Source organism: Apaloderma vittatum, unplaced genomic scaffold (genome assembly GCF_000703405.1).
Source record: "Apaloderma vittatum isolate BGI_N311 unplaced genomic scaffold, ASM70340v1 scaffold12521, whole genome shotgun sequence".
NCBI classification, from domain to species: domain Eukaryota; kingdom Metazoa; phylum Chordata; class Aves; order Trogoniformes; family Trogonidae; genus Apaloderma; species Apaloderma vittatum.
The window spans coordinates 8,478-35,691 of record NW_009700837.1 but is presented as its reverse complement, the minus strand read 5'-3'; the positions used below and the strand labels follow the sequence as shown (position 1 = coordinate 35,691).

General features: G+C 42.3%; 1 protein-coding gene across 1 annotated transcript; it reads left to right on the top strand.

Annotated features, from left to right (window-relative positions):
* Positions 1-226: 226 nt before the first annotated feature.
* Positions 227-27,160, top strand: TRIM67 (tripartite motif containing 67; the record flags this gene model as incomplete). Its single annotated transcript, XM_009878893.1, has 9 exons — positions 227-322; positions 4,249-4,371; positions 5,660-5,770; positions 7,939-8,098; positions 14,924-15,069; positions 17,965-18,103; positions 19,157-19,460; positions 25,436-25,598; positions 27,095-27,160. Coding segments are annotated over 9 exons (1,308 nt in total), but the record flags the coding sequence as incomplete, so codon positions are not given.
* Between the last annotated feature and the right edge of the window lie 54 nt (positions 27,161-27,214).

Below are 27,214 nucleotides of genomic sequence, written 5' to 3'. Positions count from 1 at the left end.
ATACTTTACTGCCCCCACATGCATACTTCACCTTTATTGTCTTATTACAATTAAAATCTTAACTATTCTTTTCTAGCACAAATACTCTGTGTGTGTAAGAATACGTGCGACAGCAAGTAGGCCTTTTAGCACATTATTAATCATCAAAAACAAGGATTAGTAAGAAAGACATTTGCATTTTATCTCTAATTTTTTCCTTTCACCCCCTTCCTTTTTTTCCTTGCAGGCACAGCTGTCTCAGGCTTTAAATGGTGTTTCAGATAAAGCAAAGGAAGCTAAAGAATTTTTGGTTCAACTGAAAAATTTATTGCAGCAGATCCAGGTAACTGTAGAGTATTAGCTGTTTTGATAATACAGTAATCAATAGAATTGAGTGAATAATTTATTTGATGACTTTGTCTCCTGTGCTATTCTCGTCTTTCCAGGAATCATCTGACCTTTCTTGAATGGATTTGCTAGGCAAAATTATTCATCAAATAATGCCTGCAAGCCCTTCTTAGCTTCTAGATTGTTTGCTGCTTATTGCGAGAAGCTGATAGTCAATACTGGACATCTGAGCTGTGTTGATTAGTATTTGATTGAATCCATCGGTCATGCTTTGGGCTCCTTCCTGACTGCAATTGCTTGAACTGGACATTTAGGATAAGTTCTCATTTTAACACATTCAGAATTTACTGCTTGGTTTTCATCTTATGTTTTCTAAAAATGTACTCATTTTTGGGAGAAATCCAGTCAATCTGTTTATTGTAGTATTTGTAGGAAGTAAAAAAAAAAAAGGCAAAAATGTTGCTAAATCAATGTGGTCATTTATTGAAGTGGAAGATATTCTAATGCCTATAATTGCCTGGCTTTAATAGTCAGAAAAGGGCTCATGGTGAGTGCGGTAATTGAGGGTAGAAACCCAAAATGCAACTAGTCCCATTTTCAACCAAATTTAGACTCATCAGTGCTGGAGGTCAGATGATTCTCAAGGTCCTTCTCACCCTGGCAGAGTGTGACTGGAAATGTGCCGCTGTAGTTGGAGCTGCACCATGCCCAGGAGCGCACACTTGTCCACAGCAGTGGTCCTCTGCACTGGTGGGTTTTCTGTGGGATATACATTGTCTGCTCGATGATAATCCATATTGCTCCTTGCTCATCTCCTTTCAACAAGCAAGTTCTGTGCCTGTTTGTAGCAGAAAGCCAAAGCAGAAGTTCAAAAATCTGTCTTTAGTTTAGAATTTAATCATTAAAATACTCCATTTGATGCTCCACTTAATGAATTCATACCACAAATGCTGACCAAGTTCTCAGGTTGCCGCAGGGCAGCGTAGCTACCCGTCCTCACAGTCTTCTGTGGCCACGCAGGGAAGGGAACAAACCAAGACTGAGAAACCAGGTAAAAACCCAAAACACATCTAACAGAAGGAAACTGTGCAAAGCCACTGACTGGCACCTGTCACATGTCATGTTTTGGACATGGTGTGAAGTTTCTCTCAGTTGGCTTTACCTATTTAAAAGTTATGTAGCTCATCTAACCTAGTCATTTAGGCTTCATTCATTGTCCAAGGAGAAGGACAGGCACCTCTAGAGAGCAGTTCTTCCTACACGTATCAACAGCTATTTTAGAATGGGATAACTCATCCAAAACAGTAGTCTATCACTAATTTTTTCTTGAGTCATCTAGCTCCATTAAAAATGTATTTTTCCCTCCTGAAACCGAAAGGTGGCCTATTACAACTATTTATGACTATGCTGTAAAATTCTTTAATGTGTTTCAGTAAAATCGCTGCCAAATTGCTCTGCATAAGGGAGCTGCTACAATTAGATCAAAAGACAATTAGATCATTTATTTGATGCTGCTCGTTGCTTGAAATGCTAGAGGAGAACTCAGAAGAGGAAATTGTATTCAGCAGCAATCACCCTTTAACATTTAGGCATGTCTGGGTTCAAGACTGGATCTGACCCTCGCATACGTTGAACCAGTTGCCATCCCATGTCTGAGCAATGACATCATATTTCAGCAAACCAAAACAGCAGGACTAATCAGCTGCATATGCATTCCCAAGTAAAACAAGGCTAGGGCACAACTCGAGGATGGTCACCTACACACTGTAACCCTCAAGGAGCTCCCCGGAACGGTTTTCTTCCATGACAAATTGCACTCTTGCCAGGTCATACTCAAGCAGCATTTGATGATAGCACATTCCAGGGAACACTCCTGCTAGGCAAGTTTGGTACAGCCATGCTATTTGAAAAGAAAGGGCTGAGATGTGTCATGAGCTGATCTGTGCCTTTTAGCATCTAGACCAAGAAAACTGTTATTTGTGGGGGGAATAGAAGTAGCCTTCATGCGTAGATTTATACCAAGAACCATGTATCTCAGAGTAGGTTATTTCTAATAGAAATCTTATGGTGGCTGCCACACACATAAACATACATTTACCCCATAGGTAAAATATCTTTAAAATGTATGCTTACACAAAGGCGTGAGCAGTATGTACATTTTATTATCCTGTCTCAATGCACGGCACACCAGAGAGCCATCTGCGCTCTTCATCTCCTCTCTGAATTTGCTGGAGTTACTGGGAGCTGGGCTTTTATCTTGCCTGGGGCAGTTCTCAAATTCATAATCTACTTCTCTTTTTAATGCTTTGCAGATCTGTTGTTCCCCCTCTTTTTTTCTTCCCTTCTGCTTTCTGAGATCACATGTAAATCTCTTGGTCTCTTCTTTTCAGAAACCGCCTGTTCCTCATTACCCCTTGCTCCTCCTTGTTGCTGTCATTATCTGATTTTCACATTTTCCCATCTGCTGTAACAATTTCATCCTTTCCCACTTGAAAGAGGCATATCGCCAAACGCCCTGTTCAATGTGTGAACAGAAAATAGAGAAAGGGTGTACTACAGCCATCGACCGATTCAGGCTCTGTACACAAACCAGCGCTTCAAGAGGAGCTGGATGGAGATGGGCGGAAGGCGGAGTCAGGTGTGATACAAGCCGAGGAGGGAGAGTTGCAAACAGGAAGACTCTAAGACAAACTTGTGAACAGTAACTGGGCTGTCTGGTGTCTCTCCCCCCACCCATCTTGCTGATAGGTCTAGGACTGCGATGGGGAGACTCTCAGGGAAGAGCAGCCTCGCATCCCTCCGTTCGAGAATGGGATGCATGGATCGCAGTGAGGGAGGGGAATACAGTGCAGGAAATTTTGTTCTCAAAAGAATGAGGATGAAGCAAATTAGCAGAAAAGAAGAGAAAATTGTAGATAAAAGAGCTAACAGATAGTAGTGAGTTAGGGGCGTGTGATAGCTTACCACAGAGATGTTTTAGCATGTTTAAAATCTTCTCACATTTAATGCTTCTAGTTGTTCTTTTTTTCTTTTTGTTTTGGGTATTTGGGACAACTGAACATCTCCTCAAATGTGGAGCTTGAAACCTGTTTCCTTCTTCTAGTCTAGAGGAAGGGAGGGAGAGCCTCCCTTCAAATGGCTGCTACAGCATCAGTTCCAAGGCCAGAGAAAGCTGTCCCCAGGAGGAGGGGCAGCTCAGAACCTTGTAGTACCATATTCTCAGATTTCTGAGGTTCTACAGTAACATGGATGGTTCCCCATTGACAGGATAGGGGTTTATGTAATGTTAAGTGATGCTCAGACCCTGCTCAAGGCTCACTGTTCTATACCTCATATGCTGGCCTCTGCCTAGCAGAGAGTTTTACCACAATGTGAGTAAAAAACTACCGTATTGTGTGGTTTTTTTAAGCTAATCAAATGCATGCCTTCACTGCCAAGTGCTAGATACTTCTACAATAGTACTTGAAGCAATACATAGATCTCAGGGCTTTGTATCTGATCAATTTCCTTGTAACAAGCCTGTAGACGAGATCCTGGTCCACAATTCTGTTCCAGTTGCCATGGTCTAGAGCCAATGATTTCAAAGTTACTAGAGTGGGATAATTAGAACAGAATGGAGCAGAATCCTCTTATGTATATGTATGCACTGTGCATGTTAGGTTTAGCTTTTACATTATGTTGTACTGCATCTGTTGTCCAGAAAGTGCCAGTAAATCAAGGTTTTAAATAAGCCCATTTGTGGCATAGCATCTTACTGTTTTGTTTTATAGCATGCAGCTATTACCAGTACAGCTGTAATGAAATCAGAAAGGCAACAGAAATGATGAGGTCTTGAAGGGAAGTCTTTTCTGAATAGAAAAACAGGTAAGAATGAGCAATAGCTTAAGCTGTAAAATGAGTATGACTCTAACCTTCTTCTAGGAGAACGGGTTGGATTATGAAGCCTGTCTTGTTGCTCAGTGTGATGCCTTGGTGGATGCATTAACACGACAGAAGGCAAAACTGCTCACAAAGGTGACCAAAGAACGTGAGCACAAGCTGAAGGTGAGCACAATTCTCACTAGCTGACCATGGCTGCTGACACCTGGTGTCATTGTGCATTTTGCAAGTCCTCAGCCCTTTACACCATGAAAATTCCTAGTGACCAAATCATAAAGTCCTTTAGCAGGTTGCCATTCAGCAGTTTAGTGGAACTGTGTGTATACACTTAAAATGAGGCATATACTTTAGCAGTTTGTTGAATCAGGCCATCAGTCTTTGTTTGTCTGATGGTTTGGGGCTATATTTTGGGAGGCGCTTATCAGTGAAAGCTGTATGTGGTTTGAATTCTGTGACCTTCTGCCCAAGGGATGTTGGGATTTTGGTGTCTCTTAAAATCTTTGAAATTCAGACAAACCACCTCCAGAAATCCATGTGCCACTCAAAAGATGATAAAGAAATGCAATAAAGGGGGAGTGGTGAGGAGAAAGCTATAAATGGTTGAACAAAGTGGCAGTCGAGAAAAATAGACACATTTCTTGAAACGTTGAACTGCGTATGTGATTTTGAGGTATTACAGTGCCAGTAACATTAATAGTATCTAAGACAGAAGGAAAAATGAAGTGAAATATCTAGCACGACAAACGATGAAGAAAATCTACCTGAGAGCAGTATTTAAAAACCCCATGCTTAACAAGAACCAACACTTTGGACATACTGATAACAGCACAGCTAATCACGCATTTCATTCCTGTTAGGCTATTGTAGCTCAGGAGTTGTGCTGTTGAACACAGTGCCATTAGGCCTAGTCTACAGCCATGTGGCAGCAGAGTCAAGTCAAAAATCTGGAAAAAATGAGGTGCATCTTTTTTATTCCTTAATCTTATTTATGTGTTCTTAGGCAGAACAGGATCCATGGTGCATTGTGAGAAGAATGGTGGTGTATAATCTGCAAGAAAGCACTCCTACTATTATCCTCTATAATATTTGCCTTTAAAGTGAAGGATTTTTTAAAAGCTCATCTCAGTGAAAATGTGTTTGTAAATGTGAATACTGCAAATGCAGAAACATGTTCTGTGCTCTTTCTGCCTGGAGCAAGTCTGATCTTTGAGCAATTAATCTGTTCTGAAAAATTGATATTCCCTGTGCAAAACATTTTGCCAAGCTAATTATCGGTATTTACAGTACAGAGCAACTGAGTGTAGCTGATGGAGATATGGCAATGGCCATATGGCGGCTAAATTAAGCATAGATTTAACACACTTTTCCATTCGTTGTCTTTTCTGAAATAACCTTATACAATTCACTGTAAGATGAGGCAATCATCAGAACGGTACTGATGCTTGTTTTCCAGGTTGTTTGGGACCAAATAAATCACTGTACACTGAAGCTACGCCAGTCAACAGGGCTAATGGAGTACTGTCTGGAAGTTATCAAAGAAAATGATCCCTCTGGGTTTTTGCAGGTATTTTTCTTTCCAATGTTCTGGGGGGAAAAAAATGACTTTAAAGTTAAATCTAAAAATGGACAGCTTTGCTAATTAGCCTCTTCCACCTCTGAGATGGGTTCACCTTAACTCCCATTAGTACTGTCTAAAAGCTCAGGTCGCCTGGTGCCTGCATGAGTGTCCCAGCGGAGGGATGGCTCTGAACAGTCACACTTTGACTGAGGTGTGGAGTTAGTGGTCACACCACTTCCCTGACTGCTGACCTCCTTCCTCTTGCCAGTCCTTCCTTCTGGGCCGAAAGAGAGATGTAATGCAGTTAATGATAACTTTCGGCAGAATATTGTTTTATCTGCAAAACCTAACAAGGGCCTCGCAGAGCTCTCTGATCAGTTTGCAAAGGTCTATGACTCAGCAGAGTAGTACTCCTCCCCTTTGTGCTTCTCCCTTTTGCATTGCTCTTTTCAGTGTGACAGAATCCTTTCAACGTCTCTGCTGGAACAAATTCCAGACTTAAGGGCTTGCATCTAGCTTTGCTTTGCTGGGGTAGTTGCACCTCACAAGGCTACAAGACCGCTCTCGTAGCTGAAGGATCCAGGTACCCGCTCAGCAAAATATGGCTTAGCCAACAATTGCCTTTATTTGCAGGATATTGTTTCTTAGGTGCAAGTAGTGAAAGCATCTCTTGGACTTTATTACCCAATTAATTATTTTGCCTAATTAATTCTATTATTTTATTAATTATTTTATTTTGCCCTATTGGTTTTGTTGACTTACTAATTGCCTAAGAAGAAAGGCACATAAAACAAAACGATGTGCACGTGGCTGCCAGATGAACAGGGCACGCTGCACACGAGTATGTGAGTGACATGGAGCTGTCACAGCATCCCCAAAAAACAAAATGAGAATTATCAAACTTAAACCTATTAGCACTCCAGATTGATTGATACTGTCACATCTGGTCTGAACCAAGAGTGGGGAATGTGTAGTGTGTATTAATCTCAAGACTATACAGATTTTAGCAGGCTGTTGATTGGTAACTGCAGGACAAATGAAACCTTTAGATCTTACCTACCTGCTGGCTAGATATATGCTTCATTTTCATTTCAGCTTACTTTTCCTGTAACCTTTGGGTCTTCATTCTTTGCAGACAACTTTTATATTATTTTATATTATAAATACTTTTGGTTTTACCTTTTCCTGGTTTATCTAATGATGCTTTTGAGGCAACCGGCAAACGCTGAGGCACTTCATTACTTAGAGCAGCTGCTCCTGTGGCCAGGACATTGAAACACAACCAAGGGGTCCAGCGTCCCAGTAAGTGACTCCAAGGTTGTAGGAAGACTATGAGATGCTCCACCACTTACTGCACAGACTGATTAGGAGCTGTTGATGCAGGAGTGTCTCCCAGTAACAGTAATGAGGAAAGACAGGGGAACTCCTGCAATAAAGAAAAACTCTCTCTGACTTATCCAGAAGATTCTGCTCCCTGTGACTTACAGGAAGTTCACTGGGAGAGACTCCAGATATCCAAATGGCAGCTTCACTGAACTGGAGGACAGCTGAGTTCACTGATTTCCACAGAGCCAGGGTTTCACTGCCAGAAAAGTCCACTGCGATCATCTTAGTCTGACTTTTGGCCTAATTGAGTTAGTATCTGTGGGCTAAGCTAGAATAAATCTGTAAAAATCAAACTCTGTTTCAATGTAATGAGAGAAAATACATCATGTTTTTTGAAAAGCTATCTGACAACTTAGCACACTCACTGTGAGAAATACACATCTTCCAATTTGATCTTTTTTTATTTCTTTTGGATTTCATCCACTGAATCATCTCTGCTGAATGGAGAGACCCTTTCAACATTTAAGCCTCTCTTTGTACAACTGGTTTTTAACAAGAGAGCAAAACTAGACTGTGCAGATCAGAGAAGAGAATGCAGAAGTATATGTGGCATTCAGAGGCACGATACGTAACATAATCTTAACAGGCTTTATAAATGCGATTTTTACTTTCCTACCCTAAGATAAGATTTGTTTTGAAAGGGTGAGATGAAAAGATGCGACATAAAATGGACCTCATCCCAAAACGAGCAGATCCTGTCTCAGCTCTGGTGCTGTATCTCATAGGCATTGTGTCACTTTTAATGTATGCATTTGCCATTTCATTATAAGCCTGATACTCTCTTTCAGATTTCAGATGCTTTAATCAAGCGTGTTCAGGTATCTCAGGAACAGTGGGTCAAAGGAGCCTTGGAGCCAAAAGTGTCTGCTGAGTTTGACTTGACTCTGGATAGCGAACCTTTACTGCAGTCGATTCACCAGCTGGATTTTATTCAGATGAAATGTAGGGGTGAGCTTTTATGATTTTCTTTTTTCTGTTTTTTGTGCATGTGTTGGAACAGTGCTGGGAGGGGCAGGGATGTGGAGGGAGGAAAGAAGAATTACTTGAAATTGCTGGATAGTTTTGAAAAGTTTTCAAGCAAATTCAAATTACTGAGTGATTCCTGGAAAGGTGCGGTCACCTCAGATGTGGTGACATGAACAAACTCAGACAGAGATACCAGGTGCAGTTAAAGATTTGAAAAGAGAAATTCTTCAGAGTAGGACCATCTATCAGCTCTGAAGGTTAAAAAGACATTAGCTGTCATTAGCTGATACTAAAAAGACATTAGCTGACATTAACTTTGTGCCATGTTACAGCATTCCTAGGTTTAATTCAAAATACCAATTACCCAATCTTGTCAGGAATAGCTGAAGTAGTAAATAAATATTCATATGCACACATATGCTTGAACAGGAAAAAAAAAGCCATCTTCGTCTTCCATCCAGACTGTGCTGCGAGAAATGCCCAGCTTAAAAAAAATTCACAAGGCAGGTGACAGTAGCTTCATGGCTGTATCCTTCCTTGATTCCAGGTATCTGAATGATTCTGAGGGATACACTAAAGGGAAAAGAGGTTAAGAAAAAAAGGTGTTTAAAAGCAGAAGGTGATGAACAGTAGATGCCATTGGAAAAAAAAAAAATTAAGATCATGCACTTGTAATGAGCTTGGTTTATATGGAGCAGGATGAGAACTGCATCAGAATTAGATAGATACATAGAGCGGGTAGCTTTGAAGGCCATTGTGGTCCCTGGGAATGACACCATTAACTTCCCTCAGTGGTGATTCAAGCCTTAATTATACATTTGGGTGACGGGGTAGAGGCTGCCAGAAGTCAATGAATGAGTTAAGGATAATTGTGTTGTGATGTCGGATGTGCTTTATTTTTTTCACTCCAGGCAAGCATAAAGATTTCTGTTCAGTTTATCTGTTCTCTCTGAGCCTAATTCTGAACCTAAGAGACCCAAGATGAAATAATTAGGGTGGATACTGTGGCAGATAGATGTGTAGAGAAACAATGAATAAACAGTTAAAGGCCAAAGTCTGATGACCAAGAATGGTTTGCGTCTTGGCATAAATCACCTGTGTTTGTTACTCAAAAACCACCTGTGAACTGCTCCTTTGAAATGCTTACAGCTGGGAAAGCAGAGCCAAGAGAAAGTGTCACTGGTAAAACTTCTCAAAGTACTGTCTGCACTTGTCTTTTTAAATCAATTTATATTTGATGCTGACCATATTTATTTTTAAATATATTTAATACTATTCTGCCACCACTCTCCTTCCCAAACATATAAAAAATTTAGTTAAACTATCCATTTAGGTTGCTAATCAACCATAGGTCATTTGAGGTAAGAGCAGCTTAGGTATTTGCCTTTTGGACATTCATCTGGCTTTAGGCTTGAAGACTTACAAGACTTTAACTGAACCAGATTCACTGGAGCTTTTTGAAAGATAATGCTGTCTGCTACAATCTCATTTATCATATGATCCCAGTGAAACCCTGGTACTGAGCTAGACAGTCTGAGTGGCAGAGGAGAGGACAAGATTGCTTCTGCCCAAACCTGTGTGTAATTTATAAATGCCCTTGGGCTTTGCTCCACAGTGGCACCTAGCAGCTCTGAGGAAATGCTTTTCCTTGGGCTGTCTTGACCTTGACCAGGGACAACCTGTTCCATGTTACATCAGGTTGGTCAGGACAAGTGGCACGACCATGTATACATCATGCAAAGAATGGTGGAAATGGCGTTAATGTGGCCACCATCCCTGAAGGTGTGTAAGGGATAGCGTTATTCCTCCTCATGCGCCTGTGTGCTGAAGCAGAACAAGCCACTGACTGGTCCCAGGCTAACATTCATAGGTAGTGGGAATTGTTTAGTATATAAAGGTGTATGTATTGTTTTTTTCAGTTTATGACAGTGGATCTATTTGAGCTGCTCAGTCTGATGGACTTGGGCATTTTTTTCTGAAATTCTACTTCTATGACCTCAACTAGCTCTGCAGTATCTCCTCATACATAGTGGTCTTGCATCCAGAAATACAGTTTCCACAGAGCAAGCAACTTGGCATTTCAACACCTAAACTTACTGGGAACATCACTTTGCTGACTGCGAGAGGAAGCTGATGTTGCAGGGCAATGTTCTGCTATTTATCACCATCAAGACTTGTATATTTCTGACCTTTCCGTTCCACGAAGGAAAATCTACATGTCTCTTCACATCCACTCCTCCTTCTCCCATCCTGCCTACCCCAGTGCACCAAATCATCAATCTTTTTCAGCTGTTGGTGTTGAGGGGAATGTTACTGAGTCACTATACTGGCTGATCTGACAAGAGTAGATGCATTAAAGACATCAGAGATGATCAATAAAGGGAGTTTTGGAGAAACCTGTAGGTTGAGCATGGCTTTTCCAGCTGCAAGTCATTTTGTTCAAGAAGCTTTGCAGTCTAAGGTCTGCACAATCGTCAGCAATGCTTAGTGCATGACTGAATTTCTATATTTTTTTCAAACTCTGGCCTCATTCAACCTCAGTGAGCTTGCTTGGGTCATTTAGAGTGAAAGCATGCTTGTAAGTAAACATTGATTCACTCTGTTAGACGAAGAAGAATGAAAACAAGAGCAAATCACATTACATTTACTTTGACGACTTGTTCATGTACTTTACTGGTGGACTCTCTATAAGCCCATATCTAAAGCTCATCTCAATAAATAAAGATCAGGAGTGTGTGGTTTTTTTCTTTTTACAGAAAGAAAAAGCAATTTGCTAACAAATTAAACGTGCAGAATTGTGATAGGTGCAGAAGTACTGCTTAAGCAGTTGTGTTGACCAAAGGGCCTTAGCGATAGCCCTTTGGCAAGAGTCCCACGCTCCCCAGGCTGGCTGACCTGTAGAGACTCATGCACAGCTCTAGTAATTGCTGGCATTTTGACCTTTCCCAGATCCCTTTCCTCTATCCATGTTTTCTTCTCTCTCTTGCTTTGTCTGAGTGCCTCTGCACAAAATTCCTGTCCTCTCTGATGACTCGCTCAATGTGTACATCACATTGCTGCCGTTCAAGCCATGGGCACAGGCAAATGTGTGTTCTGGGTTTGTTTTTTCAAATACCTGGTACTGTCATGTAATCTTGCTTTGTTGTAAAATGGAGACTAGGTACGAAACAGGAAAAACTATAGCTACTCTCTACTTTTCTTGTACCACCTCTGAATACTCACTCATATGCTTCTTCTTCTTGTCAGGAATGACTCCTTCCCTCTGCTAAAAACCAGTCCGTGAATATTTCCCCCACTCATCTCCTTCTGCAAATCTCTGCTTCTCCAGGCATGAGCTGCACAGCTCTGATAATGAAAGAGTAACCATTTCATCATAGGCTTTATCCCTCGTTCTGTCTGCTCTGTTTCATGGATCCAGGTCTTTGCCTGTGGTCTTTCCTTCTTCCTCGATAACACTGTTGGTAGGGTACTTGCTACAGCAGTGACTCAGACTATCACAGGGCTCTCCTGCAGTTTTGGAGGAGGTCAAAGTTTTCATATTTCTGAAGGTCCTGTTCTTTCACTGCATTTAATCCTTTAAAAATTAATCTGGGAAAGTGGAGGGCATCATTGCACAACTTACTTGTCAAAAGGACAAATAACAGACAATATCTTAAAGCAGCTCTGCTCTAACCTAAGAGGAGACTAGCTGTGAGATATATTGAGCAATGTGTTTTCGAAACTGCTGAGTTGACATGAGACATCAGTATCACATTTTTAAGCTCAGTGTGACCTGCATGAAGCACTTTTAAAATAGCAGGACATCATTCAGACTCATTAATAGGTCTTGCTGTGCCAATGCAGTATAATTTCTCTCTTGATGTTCTAAATCTTTTCCTTCAAAAGCTCTCTCTAGAGGACTTTAAGTTGAACAGGAAGTGGAACAGCAGTGTAATCTAACATCTGAGCCTTTTTTTTTTCCTGACACTTAGCCTATATTTTTCTTTTCTCAATCCCGTCCTGTTGCTCTTCACTATGACTTATATACCAGTGTCCCAATTATTCAATTTGTTTTGCACTTTCCTGTGACTTTCAGAACAAGTGTTCACCTTTTCTCCTCCCAGAGGGAATCTGAGCATCATTCAGCAAAGCTGCACAGCTACTTGGTGGGTGCCTTTTACTTCTCCTTCAGCTACTGTAGGTTGTGCAGTTCGGGCTGCAGCCTGGCCCAAAGGGAGCAGGAGGCTGATGAGAATTGCTCACAAAAACTTAAATGTCCCGTGACATAGTAAAGAGGCCAAGCACTTCCCCATAGTACATGTGACTGCCACACGCAAGGCCAAAAGTCACACTGCCCCTGGGAAGTGGGAATGACAGCTCTTTACAGTATGAAAACATATTCTAATCCTAGATGGCATTCATGTTCTCATAATTAAAAGGGACAGATAAAAGACTTACCTTCCCCCCAAAATTCTGCTTTGTTTTTTTTCAGCATTCTTCATTACGTGAATAGTCCTCGAAAGCCTCTGACTGGTGTTCCTGGGAGATGTTTGCGGGGGGTTGGTTTATTCAGAGGTGAGGGAGCATTGTCTATTTTGCACTTTATAAACTTCATAAATTCGGTTTTGATCCAGTTTTGCCAGAGGGAGTCTCAGAAGTGGGGAGGACCCAGCAAATACCTCCTGAGAGGGTTAACCGCTAAAGCGGCAGGAGTGTGGGTGGCTGATACAGCCCTATCTTCTCCCAGGCTCATCAGTCACTGGCAATACACAGTCTAATAAACCCAGACAAGACCCTAAATGTAAAATGGTTCACTTAAAAAATCTCATTACCTCTGAATTCCTCGTTTTCAGGTTTTTGGCTCTTGTAATGTCACATTCCTGTTACTTCTCCAGACACAGTGTCTCCTAGAGAAAAATCTGAACTTTCCATGTGAAAAAACAAGCAGGTTTTTATTTATGACACCCTCTGAATCATCCTTAAATATCAAGGAATATGAACAAGGCTTCTTCCACTCTTTTCACAAAAAAAACCCCCACCTTCAAGAGCTAATTTATAAAGCTCTTTTGTTTCAGACTACGGTCATTCTTCTGGGCAACGAACCATCTGCGTTCACTGTGGTGATGGATAATGCCAGCGGAAAGCCACAGTAGCTTCTGCCCTGTTTATCACAAGTGTGATGTTGACTTTTGTGTCACTTCCCAAGTGGGAATGAAGCCTTAGCCCCGCCACACTGTCGCGTCCATTTTCTCACAGACTGCTTGGTACAAAAAACGCACAGTCCTCTTTTATCCGAAGAGGTAAAATAGGACAAAAGGAACAGCTCAGGGGCTTAGCTCTCATGCAGATGGAGGAAAATAAACGAGAGGCTCAAAGCAGAGTAGATAAAATACGAGCAAACTGACATTGTTAAGAGCTAAGTCAATGAATGCTCAGAGCACTCAGCAGCTTGTAAAGACACAGTCAAGCTCTGCGGAAGTGATCCTGAATTGTGAAATTCAGCCTTGGGCAGAAGACCAGGCAAGGGTGGTGCATCACTTATATTCCACTTAACCTGTGTGATTTCAACAGTGTGTAAGATACATGCCAGATCTCTCCAGAAGACTACTTTTTCACTTTATAATTTTCAGCAAAGAGTGAACAGTGAGAGTTTAGTTGTGTTTAGTAGAGAAGGTGTGGTGGGGGCCTCTTTCCCGTAGATGTATGGCTAAATGATTTACTCTATTTATTTTTAAGATGCTGGTCTGGTCAACAGCCTCTTGGTATTTCTGCTGAGCAAGTCACTAAAAAGGCTTGTTGGTAGATAACTTCATACCTGTAATTTCCAAGAGAAGAGAGACACAGTCTCCTTTTGCTGTCTAAACCAAGGGATTTAGATAAAATTTTCAAATCACGGGGGGTGAGGTGAGATGTTAGATTAGATTTTAAAAACCTCTGTTGTGAAGACTGGTTTTCCTGTTGTCGGTGGAGTTCAGGCTCTATCTCACTGCTGTGCTGGGAGGAGTGACTGCTCTGCTGGTTAATAACCCAATTCTTCATTAGTGAGCGGGGCTTCCTGGCAGCACTGTGTCTCCCATGCTGCCCCATGGCCCAAGACACCCCCTGCCACCACTGCTCACTCTCTCCTTTTCGGGACAGTGAGTCAAAGTGCTCTGGACTGAGAAAAAACCTCTTCCAGCCAGTGACCCTTGGGAAGGAAACTAGGCATGAGTTCCCCGGATTGTTGTTCTTAGGAGGTACCAGAAACATGTCCAGATTACGGGAGGCCTTACAGCAGCCTTCCATTACTTAATGGGGGCCTAAAACAAAGAAGAGGAGGGACTCTTTATCAGGGAGTATAGTGATAGAATGAGGGGTAATGGCTTCAGACTGAAAGAGGGTAAATTTTGATTAGATATTAGGAAGAAATTCTTCTTCTCTGGGAACAGGTAGCCCAGGGAAGTTGTGGGTGCTCCCTCCCTGACAGTGTTCAAGGCCAGGCTGGATGGGGCTTTGAGCAACCTGGTCTGGTGGGAGGTGTCCCTGCCCATGGCAGGGGGCTTGGAACTAGGTGATTTTTGAGGTCTCCTCCAAACTCAAGCCATTCTATGGTTCTACGATATGTTTCTGTTTAAGTATTTCAGCCAGACGATTACTCTAACTGAGATACAACATTTTGTTACATCACTTTTACAGCCTTTTGTTTCAAGGAAGGGAACGGACCCTCTTCCTAACGAATACTGGACTCCCTTGCAAGAGGAGGGAGGTGAGCGGTCGCTGTACTGCTTGTGGCACAGACTGATGGGGTAGGGCAGAGTTACACTAATCTGTACCCAGTTCCTGTTACAGTGCCGCCCATCCCATTACTGCAGCTGGAGAAGTGTTGCACCAGAAACAACAGTGTGACATTGGCCTGGAGGATGCCACCTTTGAGCCACAACCCGGTGGAGGGTTATATCTTGGAACTTGATGATGGAGATGGTGGCCAATTCCGAGTGAGAATTTCATTCAGCATTTATTTGTGTTCCTTTGTGTGTGAGTTTCCTCAGGATATGAATTTGTGTCTGTCCAAGGGTGCGGAGAGGGGGTAGAGAAGGTACGGGTTGTCAAAACATCCCAGTTTCCGTTGCACAGATGTAGAAAGCGGTGCAGATGCTGCTTATTAAAAGTACCCTCCCAGCTTGGGTAAAAAGTTATTCTCAGGGCTCTAGCAAAGAGGGCCTTGAGTTCCCCCTGGAGTGTGCCTGAGCAGAAAAACCCATACTAGCCTCCAGGAGCTGAAAATGGTTCATTCCACAAAATAGAGATTTCTTTGAAGCCCCTATTCTTGTCTGTCCGTAGCACCCCATCTCAACAGCTGAGATTCTTGGTCCAGAAATGTAACTCAGTTTTTCCTGGGTTTCTGAGTAAAAATGGGATCCTGCATAAAAAATATGGGATATCTAAATCTTTTCTATGGGAGTGGATGAGATCAGGCTAGTGGAAGCTTTCCATAGATATGCTGTGACAGGGTTGGTAAGTACGGCAAGGCATCCTGAATGCTGTCCTTCCAGATCCTCAGGGTGATGCCACAACTGCTTGCTCCTGACTGCAGGTGCAGGGTACTTAAAGGCTCCCATCCCTTCTTGCGACATCCCCATAAACAACCTACAGAAACAATTCAGTCAGCTTTTTGCCAGCCATGTCGCACCGAAAGCTGTGGCCCTTCCTCCCTCATGCTCCTGTTACTCCAGGACCATGCTGACCCAGTGCATTTCCTAGGGTCTAGTGCCTTGAAAGCGTCTGGAGATCATTGTGCAGTATGGCTGCTCTCTTCACAAATGGGAAATTTTGCTGAAAAACATGTGAGGTCTTTTCTTTGGGAGCTGCAAACTGGCTTCTCACTGGAAACATAAAGGTTTCTCAAGATGAAAATGCCCTGGCATGGGTCTACCTAAAGAACTGCCTTCCTGTGCCAAACTATATCTACAGCTAGCAAAGGCACCTGATTTGGATGCCTCTCATTAAAAGAGACAGCGATATTGGCAGGGCATTTTGAAGAATGCACTCGATTTCTGGAAGGTCTCCTTAGTTCCTTGGTCCAAGTATCATTTCACATGGGTTTGAAGGGGCTAGTCTGCACTACTGAAAGTGTGAGAAGGTACCTTTGTGAACATCTACAGGGAACTACCAATATAGCTAATATTAGTATATCAGAGTGGTGATGAATGAAGAGTTAGGAACAAGGTGTTATGAATTCCAGTGTCTGGATAAACCTTTTCAAATGCGGTTCACATCTAAATAAATCCTTATGAATATACAGGATTTCAGGCTGGTGCACATCCAAGCCCGTTTTTTGGTTTTTTTTTAACTGGCAAAGGTTTTAGGACTGTCAGCACTGCAGTGTCAAGATTTTGGATTGAAAAAGATACAAAACCATCTCAAAAAATATAGCACGAAAACTTCTCAGGGGAACACTTTGCTTGCTATAGAAGAAACAGCCTCGGTTTTACCTACTGAAGGATAACCTGCAGGCTTTTCAGCAATGCCTTTTCAGTAAGAATTCGCTAAAAGTTTTCATGAGGGATTATATATCTGAAACCAATGACGCTGGCTGCACTTTACCAGTATTTGATGGGTGAATTTAAAGAGTGGTTTTTGTCTCCCATCATAGCACAGAGCATCAATCTGAATAAACACGATCAGTGAACAGTGGTGAAAATAGGCATTAGATTAGAAAATGTGAGAGCCGTCTTACAAATACATCTTTTTGCACAGACAGCATATGTTATAACATGGAGATAAATTAAGCTATTCTATTAAAATTCCTGTTTCTCTCTGTGCAAGATCATCAGCTAACTCAGGACCCAAGAGATTTTGTTATTCCTAGCAGCCACCATGGTAGCAAAGTGGACAAACACATGGCCTACTGTAAACTTAAGTAATCCCTTTTTTATTCATCACATATTTAATTCACTTTAGGTTCATATCAAAGAGCTTTAATCCGCGGGACTACTCTTAGGCATATACTTAAGTGTCTTAATTAAACTGGGGCCTGAGTGGTCTGCTTAGTCACAGCTTTAAGCTCTTTAGGGCCTTTGCTACCATAAATGTATGGATTTCACAGAATTGAAGAAATGAGAGCTGCAAAGGAATCATGGCTTTCAGCCCACTGCTGAGACAGGATTTCTTCCTTTTCTCTCATTTTCTGTTCAGGTTTTCAGGTTTTTAGTCTTCCTTCAGTTTGTTATAGACTGTATAATCTGACTGATCCTCTTCATTAGTCTGCCTACATGTTCCTCCTCCTGAAATATTTCACATTGCACAAGTGCTTGTTGTTTAATAAATATTTGCAGACTTTTATGTTGTCTCAGTTGTCTAGTTGTTTCATCGTGTGACACATGTGATCCTAATCTTCGGGAGATCAGCTTCTTCTGGCTCTTTGTTTGCAGGTCTCAAAATTATTTTTTAACACAGGCATGAGACAGCCTTTCCAACAGAATATGTCTGTGCTTATTTGTTGTTTTTTTATTCTTCTACACTCTGCTTTTTTGGTCTTACATAAATATAAGAATGGCCATAGTGAGTCAGACACTGAGACTACTATCCAAAATAGTGGTTTGTGGTAGATGTTTAGGAAAAGGGGATAAAACTAAGATCTTTCTGTATTGCCTTGTATTGCTGTACCCTTCCAGATTGATCTTCACCTTAGTGTCTCCACTGATAACTATCCTTGATGTCTCCACTGCTGTGGATGTCCGTGTTATAACAGCGTAACTTTTACATCTTGGGAAGCAAGGAGAAGCTGTTCATTCGTGGCTTATATTTAGAAGTCTAAACATGTGATCACAAGGCACAAAGTAAAAGTTAAACCATGTCCCTCTTTCTCTCAATTTTTTTGGAATGTTTAGGAAGTATATGTTGGCAAGGAGACCCTCTGCACCATTGATGGCCTTCATTTCAACAGTACCTATAATGCAAGAGTCAAAGCTTTCAACTCATCGGGAGTTGGTCCCTACAGCAAGACAGTTATTTTACAGACGTCGGATGGTGAGATGGGTTTTTGCCAGTTTCTAAGTGAAAAGCTGCAGCTCTCAGTGGCAGGACACTTGCATCGCTTTGTACCTGCTAATATTTTTGGCACTTACTGGCAGGAGGATTTTGCATCATCTGAGTGGAGAGGCCAGGAACTGAGTGTGCATGGGGATTGAGCTTTCCTTCTAGCACTTTTGGGGATTTTCCATTATCAGTAACACTTCAGATTTCAAACCATGCACTTTTATTTGGCTGCAGAAGTTTGAGGTCTAATTAAGATTCTTATTTGCCTTTGCACACAGAAGCAGTTATGCAACACAGTATTTTTGGGCAACTTTCTCTCCACTTCTCCATACATTTTGGAATTTGCCTTTTTCTTCATTACTGCTCCAATTTCACAGCAAGATATAGTAATACTGAGATGGGAATTCATGCTTGTTCCTCTGTAATTATACTTGACATCCATACAGGCATTACAAGAAGTTCATCTTCATTAATGATATTGTAATGAATTGAGAAGTGCATGCTGTTATCACTTCCACTTTTATGCTGTGTTGCCAAAATAGGCCATTATAAAATATTTATATTTTAAGAGCTTTTTCTTGGTTTTTTTCCCTTTGGGTTTTTTTTTTTCCCCTCTTCTTCGATAAACTATTGAAGTCAGTCCTAACCAGCATGGACATAGTGGAACTCCATTTGCATTAAAGGCAATCCTGGACCAATTCACCTATGTGAGGAGTTGCTATATCACGGAGGAGCCTTTGTCTCCTTGATGACTTCCTTGTGTGCAAATAGAAAGTCACTGCCCTTAGCAGCTTACGTTCAGAGGAACAAGCACAGATCATATAAGGCACTTCTGAGCTGAAAAGCAGCAGGATACCAGCTCAAAGCAATCTTGTGCAGCTGCCTACAGTAACAAGGAAAGATTGTCTTTATTGTCTTTATTACCTTTACCTGAAAATGCCTTTAGGAAGGCAGAATCTCATTCTCCTGATTGAAGTAAAGCAGACAACACTTGAACACAGTCCATTCTGCCGTAATTCTGCCTTTCCTTTTCCCCTTCCGTAGTGGCGTGGTTCACCTTCGACCCCTCCTCAGCTCACAGGGACATCGTCCTGTCAAATGACAACCAGACTGCCACCTGCAACAGCTACGATGACCGGGTTGTTCTTGGCACAGCAGCCTTCTCCAAGGGTGTGCACTACTGGGAATTGCACGTGGACCGCTATGATAACCATCCGGATCCAGCCTTTGGTATTGCCAGGATTAACGTTGTCAAGGACATGATGCTAGGCAAGGATGACAAGGCCTGGGCTATGTATGTTGACAACAACCGCAGCTGGTTCATGCACTGCAATTCTCACACCAATCGGTAAGTGCCACTTGCTTGCTTTTCTCATTACTGTCGTGGGTTACGGCTAGGCCGGCCACTAACATGGACAGATGCTCTCTAACCCCCTCTTCCCCCCCTCAAATGGGAAGGAAAAGACTTTTGGGTTAGAGAAGAAAAAAAACTAGAACAGCTTTAATGAAACAATAATAGAAATAATAGTGGAGTGATAGAAGTAAAGAACTATGTACAACTATAGATAGTAGCCCGATATCAAACTCCCTCCCCCGATAGCAATCACCACTGGTGCTGCAGAGCAGGAGGCACTGGGGAAGCCCCAGGCTCAGCGGCGGCGGGAGCTGGATGCAGGAGCTGGATTCGGGAACTCAGGATCCAGATCAAAAGCAGGAGGTCAGATGGAGTCCTCTCTGGACACCGGCCATTGCAGAAGAGAGCAAGGAAGAAGGGCAGAAACTCTCGTGATCACTCAATTTATACTAAATATGACATATATGGGATGGAATACTCTCGTTGGTCACCTGTCCTGTCTATTAGCCCCTGGAGGTGCAACCTTTTACTTCCTTGTGACCCCTCTTACTACCTGGCACCCCCAGCGTGGCACACAAGAGCCAGCAGTGGCCTCGGTCACTACAGGAATAAGTATAAGCAAGAGCCTGTCTGCATCCCAGTCCCAGGCAGTAACTGTAAACATCAGGAGTTATCACTGTTAGTAGCACACACTGCAAAAACACGCTGCTAACTTCAGAAAGTGCAGCCTTTTAGAAGAGACTAAACTGGAAAGTAAAAATCACTAAACAGGACTGTTTTTTTAGCTAAACCCAGGACAATTACTCATTATTTTTCCTGCTTTGCATCAGAGGAAGGGGTGTCAGCAAGCCATCCAGCCCATCTCCCTGCTAGACTGAAGCTGTTTGATTCCTTCTTAAAAATCACTGCTATCAGTGATTGCACTTCAGCAATCTATGTTGGTGGTAGGAGGCTTTTTTCTTCCTGAGATCTAGCCCAAATCCCCCCTGCTGTGATGCAGGATCTGAAGTCCCTTGCTTATTTTGGAAAATGGTGTATTTGTATACCTACTCTACCATGATGGGAGATTGATGTATGAATAAAGTGACTGAGCAAGGATACGTAGCAGGTCTGTTGCAGAGCAGGAATCAATTTCAATTTAGTTTTCCACTCACTGTCCCAGCAGGTCTTCCACACTCAGTAGGGCAGATGTTGTTTCGGTTGTACCAAATAATTGAAAGAAAAGCTCACAGTGATTTTTTAAAAGCCCAAAGGCAGGTATTATCTCCTTAAAGAAGTTCACACCAACGTGCACTGTATCCCAAAGCTGGTTGTAATGTCTCCTGTTGATTAGTCATTTATACTTTGAAGCATACTTGTATTTTAAGCAAGTATACTGCAGTTTCTGGGAGTTTTTGTCTGAAGCATAGTTTGGTTTTGCAGTTCATTACAGACGGGTGTAAGAACTTTGTGGCTAGATCAAAAGCTATCGGAAGTCAACTGGAATATTTTCTATGGCTCCAAAGATCTTAGATCATATCCTAAAACAACACTGAGTAAAATAACGTCAGTATAATAAATACATCAAAAGATTTTCTGTCCCTTTAACATCTTGATTCGATTTAGGGCGGAAGTAATGTTAAGCTGTATTAATTTTAATGCTCTGTGGAACAGCTTATGTTTTCTGGAAAAAAAGCTGGCAACCATTCTGTGTGCTACTGTCCCAGAAACCTATTTTCTGGATTTGGTCCTTGACATGCTCCTTCCAGCAAGCAACATGCGGGCTAAGCAAAAGTTTTTTCTGAGAACCAGCAACAATGGAAACACTTCGGATTTCTAATCATCCTGGTTAAACAGGAGAACAAAGTGCTTTCTGTTTAAGATAGTTTCCCAGTTTTTACTAGATAAACCACAAGGGCTTTGCAGGCACATCCAAAGCATGGATAGACGCATGGACTAGCTATTCAAGTGAAGTACACTCATAAAGGGCATGTAGTCTTATGAAATCAGATGCGCTTCAATGAAATTAGGCTAGGCATTATATTTTTAACTGTGACAGTCAAGTAGGTCAGTTTTTTAACTCATTAACTGTAATAGTTTTGTGGAAACATTGCTGCCTAGCTGTTTTTTCCCCACTGGAGACAAGTGCATGACAGCACAGTATTGCAGTCTAAAGGAAATTCATTGCCGGCTTTTGGCCTCTCAGATACCATGGTGATGAAGGTTACATCTGAGTAATCATCTCATGCTTCCTAATCTTCATGAGACTAAATTAGGACAATAAATAAATGACTAGCTTCAAGGATAGGCTGAGGTGGAGCTTGAGGGACCTATTCATGGGGCCTGTCATGTTTAGAGTACTTTCCCATTCCTTTTATTCACACCGTGCAGCATTGGACCTGTGCCCATCATTAAAAACTAGCATGACTTCTGTAATGCCAGGAGAAGAGGCACAAACTCATGCTATCAAAACCAGGGGGAACTTTTGAAAATAGGTTGAGCAAAGTGGTTAAGAAAACACTTTAGGGCAGGGATATAGCTTTGTGAGGTACCTTTCAGCCTCATTGTTCCTGGAAATAATCAGTTAATTCCAGAGAAGTTGTATGCCCGTCACTAAGAGGCACTGGCATTCATTGCAATAGATCCATTCCTTGGCAATGTTCCCAAGAGAGGAGGACCTGGTGCTAAAGGTGATGCTTTAGTCACTACATGGTTATGTAAAGAAAGAGAGGGAAGTTGCACTGAAGTGTTTTACACTGAAAGACAGTGGAAACTCAAAATCTAGAGAATTTGGAGCGTAGTCTTAAAGCCCCCTGTGATCAGGCGAGTCTGTCCACTGACTTCAGAAATCTCAAGGCCAGGCTTTCATCACACAAAAATGTTATAATTTACTGAAAAATACTATCTTTGACAATAGACATGGTAAAGTTGTTAAGTTACTGTAAAGCTCACGATGAAAATACTGTTAACAGAGAGTCGAAATTCTTCGGTTTACTAAAGTGATCATAAATTTTTAAGCTTTATTTTTCAACAGTAGTGAAAATTATTACTGTTCTTAATTCCTCAAGCCAATCCGTCCGGTCCTATTCTACACACTGTCCAAGCTGCTGCTGAAAGCATCTTAGAATAACAGGCTCCACTGCCACAGACAATGGCATTTTTGTTAGAAGCCAAATTCCTCTATCTATAGTCTGACCTTCCAGACTTCCACACAGCACTTACGTGCTCAGGACTTATCATTGCACACAGAAATAAAAATGTGCAGGACTGTGAGAAAAGAGGTATGAGAAGTGTGATTCACATTAAATAATGAAAACGGGGTTATCATTTAATGAATGCTAAGTGTTTAATGAAGAGCTATTTTAACAAACAGTTGTATTTTTTCTTTCACGTGTCCTGCAGACTACTAGTGGCCTATGGTGTTTAAGTAGTTTAAAAAATGCCTTTCAGTAAAGCAGCAGCTTTTTTACATCCTGCCACAGAGAGAGAAACACTGGTTTGAGTGTCTTGAGCTAGCTGGCTTCTCCCATTGCAACTAAGGTGTTTCATAGAAAAATTATTATCATGTAATACTCTCTAGTTGATGCACGGAAGAGTGAGAAAATGCCCTTCCTAAGTCTGCTTGTCAAACTTTGCCTCTCCCATCTCTCTTCCTAAAAGAATTGACCATAAGAGCAGTCCAGAAAGCTCCAGAGTCTTCAAAGGACTATTCTGCAGGAAATCATGAGATGCTTGGAAAGAGCAGCTGTTCAGCTCCGGACAAAGTGCAGGCTCCTCGGCAGCAGCACAGCAAAGTGCCCCTGCTTGCCTTTATAGAATCATAGAATCATTAAGGCTGGAAAAGACCTCTAAGGTCATCCAGTCCAATCGTCAACCCAACACTGCCGTGACTACTAAACCACGTCCTGAAGTGCAACATCTACATATTTTTTGAATGCCTCCAGGGACAGTGACTCCGCTGCTGCCCTGGGCAGCCTGTTCCAGTGCTCTGGCTTACGTCTGGCCAGAGCTGGTTGCTCGCGGCTGGGGAGGTGTAGGCAGAGGAATGGGGCAATCTCGCTGCTGAAGTCCTGTGGCTGCAAGGAGAGGGTCCCCATCCCTCTGATCTGCCCCCTTGCCCCAGTGGCTCCCAGAGGGGCCTGGGCTGGGTCCTGCACTTGCCCTGACCAGGCTCTGCAGGCAACATCTATCTCCTCTTCAGCAGAGCTGTCCCCAGGGGCTGCCGAGGAGTCACCCAATGTCACTGTGCAGCACGCAGCTAATTAGCCCACAGGAAGCAAATTAGCCTATCATATAGGAAAGAGCATAATCATCGCAAAAAGGCAAAGTTGCTGTTTCTGTTTCCCTAAGAGAATCAATGTCATTTAAAAGGATGTCGTAAAATCTATTTTAAAACACTGCAGGATATGAAACGTGATGCCCTACAATCAAAGCTGTTACTAAACAGACAAAAAAAAAATGTCACCTATTTGTAAATTGCTCTAGATCATAGTGCCTTTGCACTCATTATGGGGTTTATGATTGAATGCTTTTAATAAAAACAGTCTAGATCGTGAGATATTGAGGATAGGTAAGCATCTTAACTTTTGTTGGAAAATAATTTACTTTACGGTTTTGGAGAAGAGCTCAAAGAGAAACTCATTAATGCTTATAGGACCAGAAAGCAAATAAAAGGAACCTGAGAACAGTAAAGTGTGAAATCTAACACAGCCAATTCGTGATTCTCAGCTGTACTATTATTTTCTGAAAAGCTTTAAATGGAGAATTCAGAATAGTATTCCATACTATTATGCCACAGATAAAAACTCCCTTTACCTTCAGATGAAATGCCATGTGCCACGTTCAGTCTAAAGAAAACTGGTCTATGACACCTAGTGGGCAAGATGGAAATTTCTCACCCTGCGCTATGTTCTTCCTAATCGTATTTTGATCCTTTCCTGCCCCCTTTTTTTTTTTCTTGATGTTTTGCCTACCTATTGTGATAAATTTTATGTTAAAATTGCATTAATCTTGTGAATGTTATGTGCCTGAGGGGAGTGCGTGGGACAAAAGGCAGCTGCTTCCTTTCCTACTGCAAATTATTTGAAATCTGATTTACCCTGAACAAATTGTGTCAGGCTGTAAATCCATCGCAGAGCCCCCGTGATATTAGCAGAGTAACAATGCCTGTGGCCAATCTGCATAGCTAGTAGATTTTTTTGCTCAGTGCTCTTTAAAGTAATACTGGGTTTGACTAACCCCCAAATCAAAGTGCATTAATGTCAAATCATTCAGGCGTGTAATGGCTGGCTGAATCTGTCCTGGCAAGCTCTGATACCACCGGAGCTCTCAGCAGCTGCGCCTGACACAACCAATTATCACTGGTATTAATGACTATGCTTGCAGACTTGCTGAGCACCTTGTCAGTCAGGGAGCTACGCTTCTGCCTAACCAGTCCCATCTTCCCTTCCTCCTCAAAACCACCACCTGTGCTGGCTCCCTGGTCTCTGGAAATCGGCATCCCCTTAGGGGATGCCAAGGTGAGTACTTGAACTGGAAGTCCAAATCTCAAGCTGTCAGCAGGCTTAATAGTTAGAAATGAATGCGCCTTTCTGCTTTTTCATTCCCTCCCGTAGCACTGCAGGGAATGAGCTGTGTCTCCAGGACTCCTTCCTGCATGCTCTATACTGACCTGACCTACTCACCTCCCTGTCTCTCATCAGCTGAAGGGACCTCTTAGCTCTGGACCCCATTTTCAGCTCTTAGACTGCAGTTGGAGGAGAGGTGGCCCTAATTTCTCTTAAGGATCCTGCCATTAAGCTCTCATGAATTTGGTACATATGCTACAGATAAAGGTGTGGATCAGTCACCGCCAAATGCCATGAGGATAATCATTACACCGTGCTCCTCTACTCTCCCTTTGCTTAGTAAGTCTGCCTTGTCCTAGCGAGAGCAGCAGTGATGGTGTAGCACTCTGCCTTCATCAACAGCACGGTCCCTTTGTGCCTTAGGACTGAAGGAGGAGTTTCCAAAGGTGCCACCGTTGGTGTTCTCCTGGATCTGAACAAGCACAACCTGACCTTTTACATAAACGGTCAGCAGCAAGGGCCTCCAGCGTTTGAAAACGTTGAGGGTGTCTTCATGCCTGCACTGAGCCTCAACCGAAATGTTCAGGTAAGTCTTCTGCAGTTCAGTCCTGCTTACCCTTCTCATCTAAAGAAGAACATACGCTACTGGCCATTGCTACTGGGGCTGATAACATCATTTGTAGGTGGTCAGTATGGATAAGGGCTCTTTCCTCGTCGAACTGACACCTAACTAACACTTTTTGGTAATCTACATTTGACCTTCTGCCTTGCCTCACAGATGTGAGGAGTAATGCTGTAAAAACAAGTAAAAGTACCTGTGTACACTAATTCTTACCCCTATTTGATGCAACGCTCCACTTGGAAAGCAGTGGTGCTAAAGCTTCCTCTGCCAGTTTAACTAAAAAGATAAGTACCCTAACTCCTCTTAGATCTTTTGTTTGGAGATTAATATTGGCAAGAGACGGAAATGTGAGCAGCGCAGTGGTAAGGGAAGCAAAGACAACATAGGATGGAGAATTAGTGCAACAGAGAAGACCCAGTCAGCACGTCATTCCTGCTCTTTCTGAGTTTTGGAGATTGCTCTCTGTTCTCAAGAGGATCTCTTCTTGGAGGAAGCCTCTTTAAATATAACACATCTTTACTTCAGGACCACTGCATGTGGCTAGAAACAAGATGTATTGTAAGGGAGAACCTACGGAGACAGCCAGGAGCCTGAGAACTGAAGGTCAGCTTAGGTCAGGCAGGACCAATGCAGCCAGCGTGGAGCACTCATCATTTAAAACACCCAAAATGAAACCAAAATCCTTGCATGGCCTTATTAATACAGGATCTTTTAGCATTATTTACTGATGGCGTCCAAATCTTTCAAGAAGATTTCATAGCTTTATTGTATTTGATACACCGACACGGGAGACACAGGCCCTACTCTGGGCACCTCACTGTTATATTCAACACAGATTTTTACACACAAGCTAGCTTCAGTTGTAGCTTCCTACATCCTTTAGGTACCTGACTTACTTTTTTACCACAACTGAGTTAAGGCAGAGAGTATCTGACAAGGGGACGGGGGAAGACTCTGAAACTACCCTAGTGTTTGCTGTTGAATGTTGTTCTGGTACATCTGTGTGGGAACCCTGAGATGCCAGGTTATAGAAGGAGCACTAAAATGTCCTGTGCTCTGTCCTGCCAGGAAAATGAAGATAAAAGGATTTTCCTGTATTTAGTACAGGGGCTTCACAGTGTGATCCCTGTACTGAAGCATTCAGGGTCCTTCACACAGAGACACCATCAGCTTTGCGTCTGGCGAGCAGTGCTGCTGCACACCTACAACTGGAGGCTGGGTTTGAGAAGATGTAGGGACACCTGGCTTCAAGACCGCAAGGTGGTCAGGGAGGAAGAGGGAAGGAGGCTTGTTTATTTCAGGGGCTCAATATCATCTCAATTAGTACTCTTGATGTCTTAAACCTGAAACTGAAGTCCTACAGCCCTTCTTCTGTAATTTACTTGCTCTTGGCCTTCATGAATGCTTTCTGCTGAGGATATCCCCGTTTTGAATCTACATATTATTTTTTCTTTGTGCAGGTGACCCTGCACACGGGACTGGAGGTGCCACAGTGCATAAAGCAGCCCAAGTTGCCCAACAACTGACGAAGCCCCTGCCCAACTGTATGCTGGATTCTGTAAGCTTTCTTGGTGTGATTT